At 61.5% G+C, this 12,273-nt stretch overlaps 1 protein-coding gene across 9 annotated transcripts in view; it reads left to right on the forward strand.

The window, feature by feature from the left end:
* Nucleotides 1-12,273, forward strand: part of LOC103225737 (uncharacterized) — a 133,178-nt gene that overhangs the window by 85,103 nt on the left and 35,802 nt on the right. For 2 of the 9 annotated variants that reach the window (XM_073007911.1, XM_037985153.2), the window contains exon 1: nucleotides 5,510-5,829. The exons of the other annotated variants lie outside the window; for them this stretch is intronic. In XM_073007911.1, the coding sequence (XP_072864012.1) occupies nucleotides 5,664-5,829 (166 nt within the window). In that variant the 5' untranslated portion in view covers nucleotides 5,510-5,663. Of the gene's footprint in view, nucleotides 1-5,509; nucleotides 5,830-12,273 lie in introns of those variants that run through there. 9 annotated transcript variants of the gene reach the window in all.

Here is a 12,273-nt window from a genome sequence, read left to right on the forward strand (position 1 = left end):
ACACGCAACAGTGGGGGGTTGGCTGAACCCCATCCACTTTCAGGCTCTAGTTTTGCCTGAAGTTCTAGAGTCAGGGCCCAGCCCCAAGGGGGAGCAGTGACATTTGGGGGTGGCATTGGCCCTCACCCTGGCCTGGGTCCTGGCAGGAGCCCGGTGGCCGCCCAGTTTGGAGAGAGAGGAGAAGCTGGAGCCAGCCACTGGGGGCTGGGAGAGCCTTCTGCTGACACACACATTCCCAGGCACAGACGCCGGCTGCATTTCCACATCGGGAAAGCATTTCCCAAACAGCTTCCAGACCCCACAGCCTCCGGCCGGGATGTGTTCAGTGGCGGCGCTGAGTGGGGGAGGGGTGTTGCGGGTGCAGCCTGGGCCTCGGAGGCGCTCTGCCCCGGTGTGCTGCTGCTCCCCACAGCCACGCCCGGAATCCTGCCTAGCCTAGCAGGAGGGACGGCCCAGAGCCCTCCGCACCCCAGAGCTTCAGCTGGGCCTCATGTATACTCCAGCCCTCCCGGGCTGTGGGGACCTGGACAGACATCTCAGTCGGGTGGGGCAGTGCCACCCTACCCCAGAGCCATGTCCTGCCCATGGTGGGCACACACATCATTGTTGAATGAAAAGCTAAATGAATGAGCCAATGAAGGGGTGTGGTAGAGGAGGGTGGGCAGGGGTGGGGGGGTCCAACCTAGGGTGGGCCGGCCAGCCAGGCAGGCTTTGCAGAGGTGACCTCCGAGTCAGTGTCTTTGCAGAGGTGACCTCCGAGTCAGTGTCTTTGCAGAGGTGACCTCCGAGTCAGTGTCTTTGCAGAGGTGACCTCTGAGTCAGTGTCTTTGCAGAGTGCATCGGAATTCATGGTCTGTTGGGCAGGAGGAAGTGTGGGTGTCTAGACTACCACGAAGGCTCGTTCAGGGAGGCCAAGGCCACCAGAGGACGACCAGAGCCAGGGTGTGAAGCCGGAGCTGCCTAGAAACACTTTGCCCAGGCCCCAGGGATGCCCCCTTGGGGAGGTGCAGCACTGAACCCTGCTCGACAGTCTGCCCGGTGCCTGCCATGACCTGGGGAGGGTAATGAGCAGGAGAGACTGTGCCCAACCACAGGGGCGCCTGTGGGTGCCCACCAGAGCCACTCCCTTGGAGGAACCTGAAGGAGGTGGCCCAGTGAGGACAGGATTTGGGGGAGAGTCGGACCTGGGCCTCCTGGGCTGCGCTTCTCTTCCCTGCGTGGCCCTGGGGAAGCCATTTCTCCTCTGGAACTGGCTTAGCAAAACCACAGGAGAATGTCCCAGGAGCCATGGGCAGAGGGCAGGACCCAGGGCCGCCGGGGGGCACCCACACTGGGGTTCCACCTGGGCAGAATGAGGGTTTAATCATGGGCCTGCATGTGAGGGCAGAGGGGAGGTGGGCAGGTGGGCATGGGGCAGCAGAGGAGGGGAAGGGGAGCAGAAGTGGGGGACTCCAAGCTATGGGGTAGGAGGAGCCTGTGTGGGGCCAGGGTAGGCTGTGTGGGGGTCCAGGGGGCTGGGTGAGTGGAGAGGGGCAGCCTCCCTGCTGCCTGTCAGATGAGGGTGTCTGATGCGAGCAGCCCTGAGGGTGAGATGGGGATGTGATCCCAGGAGGCTCCCATAGCTCCTGGGGGCTTCGGGGCAGAAAAGATAATTTCCTTTGCCTGAACTTGTTGGCAGGAAGCTTCCCGAAGGCCTCGCTGCGCTGTGACAGCTGCTCCCTGGAGGGTTGCCCTGCTCTGTTGGCCACCCTCCTCTGCCTGGACCCCGCGGCCACCGTGGTGGTGACATACCTGGTCCTGGTTCTCCTTCCCAAGTCACGTGTATCATTGCTTCAGGGCCCCTGAGTTGGTCTCATTCCAGCCTCTGCCCATGCACAGATGAGGAAACTGAGGCCAGAGAGGCCCTGGGATGTGGCCATGCCGTACAGCCCTTCCGTGCGCCAGGAGCTGCCTCTGTGGCCCCAGTTCTGCGCTGGGTACTGGGCACACGGGCTGTGGTAGCCCAGCCCTCACCCTGGATGGACGTGGGATTTGGAGTCCAGATGAATGGAAGGGGTGATGGTAGCCCCAAGGGGAATGGGTGGGCCGGAGCGGTGGCCCCCAGATGGCTCTGGCGGGGTGCTGAGGTGAGGGTATGGAGGTGATGGCTATCAAGGGAGAGGGCCAAGGCTCAGGTCCATGGCTGGCTTCCAGGATGCCTCTGGACCAACCATGGCTGTGTCCACCATGGCTTAGGAGGTGAACAGGTCCCAGGATGTCCCCCGCCCTCTGAGAATCAGCTCTGGACACTGTCTCTCCCATGGGTCTCTGCATGGCCTTGGGGTGTCTGCAGGAGCAAGGGGCTGGGAAGGGGCATGGTCAGGCCTCCAGACTCGGCCTCCCACTCCCACGTTTGTTGACTTTTATGGACCCTCAGTCAAGTGCTTTTCCCATAGGAGTGAGGTACTATTGTTACAGATGGGGAAACGGAGGCACAGAGCGTTTCCATGGCTCACCTGGGGCCTCAGTTCTTACTAAAGAGCTGGGGCTATTCAACAGAAACAGAATGTAAGCCACACATGTAAGCCACACACACTGTCTCACAGTTTCTCAGGGCCACGCCGGAAAAGCAAAAGTAAATAGGTGAAATTGATTTTAATACTATATTTTGTTTAACGTAATAGGTGCAAATATGATCCTTTTCAGCATGCAGTCCATATAAAAATGGCTCACCAGGTAGTTCTCTTCTACTCATTCTTACTAAGAACATACTGACTGAGATAGTGACGTGTGACGCTAGCACGCACGTCCGTTGGGACAAGCCACAGTGCATGGTTCAGTGGCCTTTGGGGCTTGTGGGCTCTGGCTGGCCCTAGACTCTGGGCGCCTGCCCTTCCCTGCTCAGGGCCTCAGGCAGTGGCTCCTGGGCTCCTTCCTCCTCCTCGAGACAGCATGAGGCAGGAGCCCTTTCCCAGGTGGGCAAGACTTGGGGGACAGCGTGGGATCCTGAGGGTGCTGCTGGTGCCTCTCGCTTCCTGTGGGTTTCTTCCTCCTCCCATGACCCTGGAGTCTGGAGGGTGTCAGAGTGGGGCCTGCATGAGCTGGGAGGCAGCCTTTGAGGGCCTCTTGAGGGACCTTCCCCAGATGGGGTACTGATGGAGGACCCCAGCCCCGTCACCTGTTGGTGAGGGTGACTGGAGTCAGAGGTGCAGGGATTCTGTTGCCCAGGCTCCTGCCAAGTACTGGGCCCCGTCCTGCAGCAGGTGGAGAGGCACAGAGACCAGGGAGAGCTCGCTCACAGGGCGGCCGGCTGTGCACCTCCCGGAGGATGGATGCTGCCTCTGCGGCCCGTGCCCTTGCAGGCCTGGCCTCTGATGTCTTCCCCTGTACCCCTCTCAAGCCTGGCCCCTACCTCCATGGAAACTGCTGGACTGAGGCCCTGTTGGACTGTGGCTGCGGAGGGCAGGACCCTCGAGCTTCCGTTGGCACTTGCTGGTGAGCCGTTGGCAATGGGATGCACATTACGGTCATAAATGATGTCGCCCTGCATGGAAGGCACCTTCAAACCGACCCGTCAGCCTGTCTATCTCAGCCAGGGCTCAGAGGCTGACGGGAGGGGCTCCCTAGGAGGCCCCGCAGACAGGCAGGGCCCAGGCAGGCCCGTTTCTGCAGAGTGTTGGGGGCCGAGGGGGCGGGCTGTCCTCTGGATGGCGGACAGGATGGGGCAAGGTGAGACAGGCTGGGACTGGGTGGGGCCTCTTCTTTCCCACGTGCTCAAGGGTGGCCCCTCAGCCCTTGCTCCCAGGTGCCTTGGATCAGCAGAGACTGCTCTCTGCCACATCTTAGCACTGGGCAGGCTTCTGAGGGGTGGGTCTCGGCTGGCAGGCAGGTCCCTGGCTGTAGTGGAGAGTGGAGAGAAGGTGGAGGCTGCAGGCTCTGCTGGGATGGGCTGCCTGCTTCCGGGAGTTGCCCGGGCTGGAGTCCTGCTCAATTGAATTTGACCTGAGGACAGCATCCTAGTCTGTCTGAGGCTCAATTTCCTCACCTCTAAAATGGGGACAGTAGCCCTCCCCTGCAGGGAACGGTGAGGATGGTGCTGTGTCTCCAGAACCCGGGGCCTGGCATGGCAGCTGCAGCTGAGGTTGGCAGTCCTTCCCCGCAGCTCTACCCGTGGCTCTGCTCCTGACCTGGGCTTGCCCAGATACAGGGCCTGCTGGCCCAGGGAGCATGAACCCTCCTTCCTGACAGCTGGAAGATGTCCCCAAGCTTTCTGTCTCTGCAGTGGCCCCAGTCACGTGGCTTTGTGCCCACTGCTCACCTATTGTCCTGTGAGAGGAGACACAGGCTGTGTCTCTGGGGACAGGCTGAGCTCCAGGGACGCTTCTCCTGCCTTTCGCAGGGAGATTTTTGGGCCTTCCTGGAAAGGCTGGGAACAGTGTGGGCGGGCGCCCAGTCTTTTTGTGGACCCTCACTGCCAGTGCTGGAGGTGGTGCTGGGCTGGACCCAGGCAGGGATCACTGCTGAGGGTCATTGAGCACCCCAGCTTGCTGGTCAAATCTCTTCCATCTCCATGGAGGCTAGCAGTGGGAGCCCAGTGACCCCCCAAGGATAGGTGCAAGAAGGGGCTCAGAGAGGATGGGGGGCTCGGGGAACTCTGGTCCAAGCCGGAATCACAGCCCTGGCTCTCCTGCAGAGGTTAAGTGCTGGACGAGGCTCTAATATGTGGTTCCTTCTGTTGCCGACCCTAGGAGGACTGCCTCCCCCAAGCTACGCCCTCGAGGAGCATGGGGACCCAGGGCTCTGGGGTGGGAAGCACCTCAGTGGCCTTTGCAGCCTGACACCTGGCCACTGCTGGCTACCCTGCGGGCAAGTTCTCCCTGCTCTCTGTCCATCACCACCTGCTGCAGGGATGCCAGGGTCCCTCCAAGTACAGGCCCTGGGCCAGGGGAGGGCAGGACAGAGCAGGCACTGGAGGTGGGGACTGGAGACTGGGGCTGTCTCAGCCCCGGTGTTTCCACATCGGTGCTGCAGTTTCAGGCCAGTTCCCCATCTTCCCCACCCTTGTCAGAGTTCAGCCCCACCAGCCGCCTCTGCAGGCCCCACCCCCACAACGCCTGGCCAGGACGGCTCCCTTTGCTGCTTTGGCTTCTTTTCCGTGTTGGCTCCAAGAACACACATGTTTGTGCATGTGTATGCCTATGCGTATGTCCGTGCGTGTCTGTGTACCTCCTGTGTGCATGTTTGCACACGTGAGTCTGTGTGCCTGTGTCTGTGGGTCGCATGTGGATGTCTGGGTTTGTGCCTAGGTCCCCATCTGTATCCGGGTCCGGGAGCGCGCACTCTGGAATGCGCGGGGCGGGCGGGCCGGCCGGCGCGGCCCCCTGGGGGAGGCTGGGCGGGGCTGGGGCGGGGCCTGGGCGGCCCCCTCGGGCGTCCGCGGACTTGGCCTTTACCTGCGGGGGCGGAGGGAAAGCTGAGAACTTAAAGGCGAGGGGGCGGGGCGCGCCGGGCCCAGAGCGGCTCCCGGGCGGCGCCGAGCGGAGCGGAGCGGATCCCAGGGCTCGGCTTGCGCACCCGCCCGGAACCCAGAACCACCCCCAGCCGCCTGCCCCGTCGCCTGGCCGCCGGCTTAGGGCGCAGCGCGGCTGGTCCTCGTGCCCTCCCGCCCGCTGGCCTACCCGGCCATGGGGACGTCCCGGGACCCCGGGCTGGCCGCGCTCTGGTGCCTTGGGCTCCTGGGGGGCCTGGCGCGCGTCGCGGGCACGCACTACCGCTACCTCTGGAGGGGCTGCTACCCGTGCCACCTGGGCCAGGCCGGCTACCCCGTGAGCGCCGGTGACCAGAGGCCAGGTGGGCGCCGGGCGAGCCTGGGCAGGGGCGGGCGGGGCCAGGGCACCTTCTCCCGGGCGCGCTCCCTTTGTTTCCTCTTTTTAAAGTTTGCGCCAGGGCGCTGCCAGCTAGGCTGGAGGGAGCAGGGCGGGGCAGTGCCCTGCTTCTGGGACAGGGCCCGTGGGCGCTGAGAAGTCGGACACCCCCGTCCCCTCTCAGGGCTGTCGGCAGAGACTGCTAACGGCCGGGTCCCTTGACCGGAGGAAAGAAAAACATCCCCTGCGTTTGTCTGTGGGAGCAGGGTCCCCCGCTCCCCATGGCCCTGGCGTTTTGGCAGGTCAAGTGAAAAGGCAGGCTGGAGAGAAAGGCCCTTTGGGACCCCCGGAGCTGAGTCTGCAGGGTCCCCAGAGCTCAGCCCCTTTGGGGTCCTGTCTGTGAATGTGGCAGGTGCCGTTCTTCCTGGAGCCCCACAGGCATGGACAGCTGAGGACCCTGGTGACCTGGGAAGCAGGTTACAGCGCTGCCCTCTTTCCGTCCTGCCTCTCTCTGCAGCTGGGATCTGGTGCCCACACTGGGCCTGCCTGCCTCCACGTGGTTGCTTTGAACTCCCCGGGATCCACAGAGCTTGGTGCTGGGCACCCTCGGAAATTGGAGGAGGGCTTGTGGGGTGTGCAGCTCCCAGTGAGTCATCAGCTGCATTATCCGGGGTAGGCAGTGGCTGGTGGCGGCCATGAAATGCCTCCTTAGAGACATCACCCCTCCTCAGCTGTTTCCAGTGCTGGTCCGAGCCTCTGCTTCCGTCCTACCTGAAGGACTAAGCACCACGCCCTCAGTGTGGCAAAGGCTTCCTTCATCCCTGTCTTGGTCACTTGGCCCGGGGGGTTCCAGGCTCTATTTTCGCTGGGTAGGCAGCCTTCTGGCTGGGTGGCTCAGCCAAGGCCAGGTCCACCCACAGTGGCACAAAATGCCTTGCGACTGGGTAGCATCCAAGGCCTCTGGCTGGGTGTTGCTGGGCTCTCCAGAGCTGGGAGCCCCTGTCCTGGTCCAGGCATGCTCCGGCTTTGCGGGGGGAGAAGGAGAAGGGTCCGTAGGTACTGGTGTGTGCTCCCTAGGGGTGAGGACCCCGTGGCATGTGTAGGGGACAAAGCAGGGCTTGGAACTTGATAACTGCCCTGAGCGGAGCTTTCTGGCAGGGGCCCAGAGCCCTCCGTTTCCTATAAGTCCAGGCGGGCTTCAAAAGGGATATGTCTTGGGTGGTTTCTGCAGAGGCAGCTGGTTCGAGGCAGCCCAGCCATGCCTGTCCGCTTGCCTTTGTAGTCGTGGGCTGGGAGCTGTGGGACGTGGGTGATGGTTGCTCGGAGCCCTGTGGGCTCCCTGAGGCTCCTCCACTCCCCAGCCTGGTAGACACTACAGGTCGCACCAGTCTCCCGGTGAACCAGCCTGTGTTGGCACAGCCGTGTCACCGTGTGCCAGTGTGCTGACGGTTCTGTTGTGAGGCTGCCAAAGTCCATAGTCTCGTATCTAGCCGAGGGCAGCAGCAGGATCCTGGCCCAGCTGTTCCTTAAAATAGCTGCTCTCTGAGCCCACTTGTCTCCCACCAGATGGCTCCCCCCAGGTTCATGTCGCAGCTGTCTGGGGCCTGTCTGGCCTGCCACCTTCCCCGTGTGGGGCTTGACCTGGGACTGGGCAGGGACAGTGGTTTTGCCTCCAGGCTGGGTTGTTGTCACTGGAATGAGCAGGTTTTGTTGCCTGACTCGTAGGGGCCTCCAGGCTCCTTTCAGCCTTTGCTGGGGCCTGCCCACCTCAGGCTCAGGCCCTCATACTGGCCTCTGAGTCTCGGGGGCCGGTGCTTCCTGGGGGCCCTGGTCCCACTACGGGGCTCAGTGGGCAGCATGGTCTGTGTGTAGGCGGCACGGGCTGGTCCTGGAGCACAGGTCTGCAGAGGAGGGAACCCAGGGAGCCAGCTTCTGCAGGGCACGCGGCTCCTGTGAACCTGGCTGTGCGACCAGCCCCACAGAGGGCACAGGAGCCGGGGGGCTGGGCTGCCAGAGCTGGCACTGGGAGCCCCAATTTCCAGCCCAGATGGTCTGAGCCTCTGTGACTCCTGAGACGACAGTGATGTGCTCTGCAGTTGTGTCCTGTGGGTGCGGTAACAAATAACCATACACTCAGTGCTTAGGACGGCACGGATTTATTACCTGACAGTCCTGCGAGGCCCAGTCCAAAGTGGGCTAAAATCAAGGCATGGGCAGGGCTGTGCTCCTTCTGGAGGCTCTAGGGGAGAGTCTGTCTCTTGCCCCTTTCAGCCTATAGAGGCCGCCCGCATTCCTGGTCTTGTGGCCCCTCCTCCATCCTCAAAGCCTACAGCACAGCACCTGCCAATCCTCGCCTCCCTCTGACCTCTGCTTCCATGCTCACATCTCCTCCTCCCCACCCTCTGACCCTCCTGCCTCCCTCTTATAAGGACCCTGTGATCATGTTGGGCCCACCTGGATATGCCAGGATAACCTCCCATCCCAGATCCTCAGGATAACTCAGTCCCATCTGTAAAGGTAGGTCCCTCTGCCAAGTGAGGGTCTGGGGATAAGGATGTGGACATCTCTGGGGGACATTCGTTATTCAGCTGACCACATTGCCTGAAAGGCCACCGTGCCTATGGCTCTTCAGGTCACAGCCGCAGCCAGGGTCACTGGCTCAGCACCTGCGGGGTCCTTGCAGCCGTCTGAGAACAGCTCAGCCCTGCCATCACGTGGGGTGCCTTGGGAGTGGGGCGGAAAGGGTTTGGGTGACGTGTTCCTGCCTTACTTTCTGAGCGAAAATCATTTCTATTAAGGCGATTTGCTCAGTTCAAAGGGGCCGAGATCTCAGAGTGGAGAGAACCCCGGCAGGAGGTTGTCTGGCCAAGTGCCTGTCCCTGTAGGCCTCTGTCGTCCGAGTGGGAGGCCCCAAATCCTTCACCCTTGAGCTGGCTTGCTGTGTCCAGAAGCTGATCCTGACTGACAGCAAACAGCAGGCACCGGAAGCCTGGGTGCGCTTCAGCGCCCCCACCCCCCAACCCTGTCTCCCCCACCACAGCCGCCTGCCACTACCAGACGGTGCAGCTAGGGTGAGAAGGGCTTGGCCTAGCTGACCTGAGCCTGTGCATTTTCAGAAGGAGCGTGGAATTTCTGGAGGGACTAGTGGCTGAGAGAGGCGGGGCCGAGCCCTGCTGGGGTGCTGAAGTCCCAGTGTTCCTGTCCACATAGCAGGAGGACACTTACATCATTACTTTTCCCCCTCTCGGGGGTCTTGGATGGAGGGATCTGAGCTCAGGGGGAAAGGGCCTCCTTCCTGAGCCCTTCAGGTGGGTGCCACCCACCCTGCCCTGCCCATTGGGCATGAGTCTGCCCCCCAGCTGACTCTCATTGGAGGGCACCAGGTCCCTCTGTCCCTTGAGCTTCTTTGGGGCACTGTTGGGGGCCTGTTAACCCTTTGCTTTCAAGCTTCTTCCTGCAAACCATCCTGGCCTTTGTGAAGGTTGCAGTGACGACTTCATGGTGCAGGTGGGGAGGGTTCCTGGTCTCATTTGCAGCCCCCTCTGGGAGGCAGCCTCAGGGCTGAGGGACCCTGGGGGTCTCCCCAGAGTGGGTGTGGCTCGTGCAGGTAGTGAATGGCCCTGGAGGTCCCAGGCAGAGACCCTGGCCTCCTGGGGCTGTTGGTGTCACCTCTGGGTTGCGGGCACATTCTCAGAGCGTGGATGGGCAGCAGGGTTTCCATAGGTGGTGGGCACAGCCTGGTGGGTGGGTGTCATCCGTGGACTCAGGCTTGAGGACAGCTGTGAAGAGCTTCTTGGTGTGTGCTGGCGCTGGCCGCTTGCAGCTAGCTGTCAATAGTGCTCCGATGCCAGAGTTTTGGGATTTAGTCCCGAAGGCGGGCGTTTCCACGGTGATCGTGGGTGGGAACTGGAGGTGGTGGGAAGGCTTGGTGGTCACAGCCGATCATGGACCTGGTGATTGTTAAGCAGAATTAGAGAACCTCGGCTCTGTGTAGCTCCTGGAAGCGAGGGATCAGGCTCGCTATGTTTCCCATGCGGTCGAGGACTTGTCATTTGAAATCATAATATTTTCTCTCAGCAAGGCCACGCCCAGTGGGAGTCTGCCGGTGGCATTTTGAACTGAATGTTGCGTTCCCTCTCGAGGCAAGGACAGCGGGCAGGGCCTCCATTGTCACCCTGGCCAGAGGGCCCCAGACGCTCGGCTCAGAGCTTTCGGAAGAGCACGTGTTTGTCTTTCTCCCCATGGTGACTCCTTGGCGGCTCTCAGAAGCCCCTCCCTCTTTTCAGATCTGTGAACCCGGCTGCCAGGTGGGTGAGGTTGTCGGATAAAAGGTGTCACCTGGGCTGGGCGCGGTGGCTCATGCCTGTAATCCCAGCACTTTGGGAAGCCAAGACTGGTGGATCACCTGAGGTCAGGAGTTTGAGACCAGCCTGGCCAACATGGTGAAACCCTGTCTCTATTAAAAATACAAAAATTAGCCGGGCGTGGTAGCGGGTGCCTGTAATCCCAGCTACTCAGGAGGCTGAGGCAGGGAGAACCGCTTGAACCCAGGAAGTGGAGGTTGCAGTGAGCTGAGGCTGTGCCATTGCACTCCAGCCTGGGCGACAGAGCAAGACTCTGTCTCAAAAAAAAAAAAAAAAAAAAAAAAAAAAAAAAAAAAAAAAAAAGGGTCACCTGGCCTGAGTAGCAGGCATGGACTGCAGTGCCTGGGGTGATGCCCATGTCTGCCCTGACCTGGGTACCGGGCTCTTGCCCTCCTCTCCTGGCACCTCCTGTAGTTGGTCCATGCTGTGTATATGGCCCACGCGGTCTCCCCTCATGTTAGCCTTGGCCTCTCTGGCCAGGGCACTACTGGCACTTCCAAAGCTTCCGCCATGCCCAGAGGCCCCGGACCCCTAGGAGAGTCCTCCTGGAGTGCTTCTGGAAGTCTCTCCGGTGGGGGTCATGGCGTGTTCTCTGGGCAGCGCTGAGGCTGCGCAGCTCCATCTGTCCCCACCACTGGCTTCTTCTCTGAGAGCCGCTGTGTGCTGGGTGCTCTGGCCAGCTGGCAGGAGCCCAGCAGCTGCAGGGCTACTGACCCAGGTTAGCCCAGGGGCTGCACACACAGGTGTTCAGGAAGCCTGCGGCCTCCTGCCTGTCTGCTCTGTTCTGTTTGCCTCGATCGCTGCCTGGATTCCCCTGAGGCCCAGCTTGGCGACGTGGGCCTGGAGTGTGGGATGAGAGGCTGGGCAGCCCAAAGCCATCTCCACATCTGTGCTTTCCTGCTGCGTTCCTGCCGAGGGTGGTGGTGGGCCTGGGTGCAGCCCCCTGGGTCTCCAGCCCTGGCAGGGTATCAGGGGACGGATGTCTGGAGCACCACCAGCTCTCAGCTCGTGGTGCATTCTGGGGGTCCTACTGCACCTTTGGGCTTCCAGCCAGCACTTTCTCTATGGCCTGTGCCACGGGGCTGGGGATAGAAGCAGGTGGGCCCAGGTGTACTGTGGTAGGAGGCTTCCTCTCAAAAGTGGACCTGCCCTTGGATCCCTCCCTATTCTCTTCAGCATGCTTATTCAGGGGGCTTGGTAAGCAGCCGGGGGTACAAGGGTCCTGCGAGGTATCTGTGGCCTTGGGCTGCTGCTCTGCTCCCCTTGGCCGGTCCCCAGGCTGTGGAAGTCCAGGCAGTGCAGATGCGTGGAGAGTCCTCAGGACCAGGCTGCCCTCGACCCCTTCCTGCTCTCCTATTCCCCTCTCCCACCTTTGAGTGGGGCCTCAGCTAAGTCTGGAACCTGAGGACACGTGGTTCTAAACTGAGCTGGCCCTTGGGCAGGGAGGGTCTGACGGGGTCTGGGCTGCTCTGGGATGGTGGGTGGCACTTCACAGGGGAGGGCACTGGCACAGCGGGGCCTCTTGTCCTGGGATGTGGTGGAGCTGCCCTTCTGGGTCCTTGCATGGGGAGCCTGTGGGTGTGGGGGGCCCAGGCTGACCCCAGCTGCATTGGTTTCCCAGGGCTGCTGGAATAAACACCGCAAACAGGGTGGCTGCAAACAATAGAAGTTTCTTCTTTGACCATCTGGAGGCCAGGATTCTGAACCCAGGGTGTCCACAGGGTCACCCTCCCTGTGAACCTGTAGAGAGGACCTTCCTGGCCTCTTCCTTCTGGCCGTCCTTAGTCTGTGGCCTCGTCACCACAGTCTCTGCCTGGTCTTCACATGGCCCTCTCTGAGTGTCTCTTGTCAGGACACGGGCATTGGATTTAGGGCCCACCCTCATCTGGAACAATCTCATCTCGAGCCTGAACTTAGGACAGCTGCAAAGACCCTGTTCCAGATAAGGCCTCACTGGGAGGCTCCAGATGGCCATGAACTGTGGGGACACTCTTCAAGCCAGCATGTCCTCCCCTTCCCTCCCATCGCTCAGACGTCCCCCCACAGCCTGGGCATGGCCATCTCAA

Source organism: Chlorocebus sabaeus, chromosome 20 (genome assembly GCF_047675955.1).
Source record: "Chlorocebus sabaeus isolate Y175 chromosome 20, mChlSab1.0.hap1, whole genome shotgun sequence".
Classification (NCBI taxonomy): domain Eukaryota; kingdom Metazoa; phylum Chordata; class Mammalia; order Primates; family Cercopithecidae; genus Chlorocebus; species Chlorocebus sabaeus.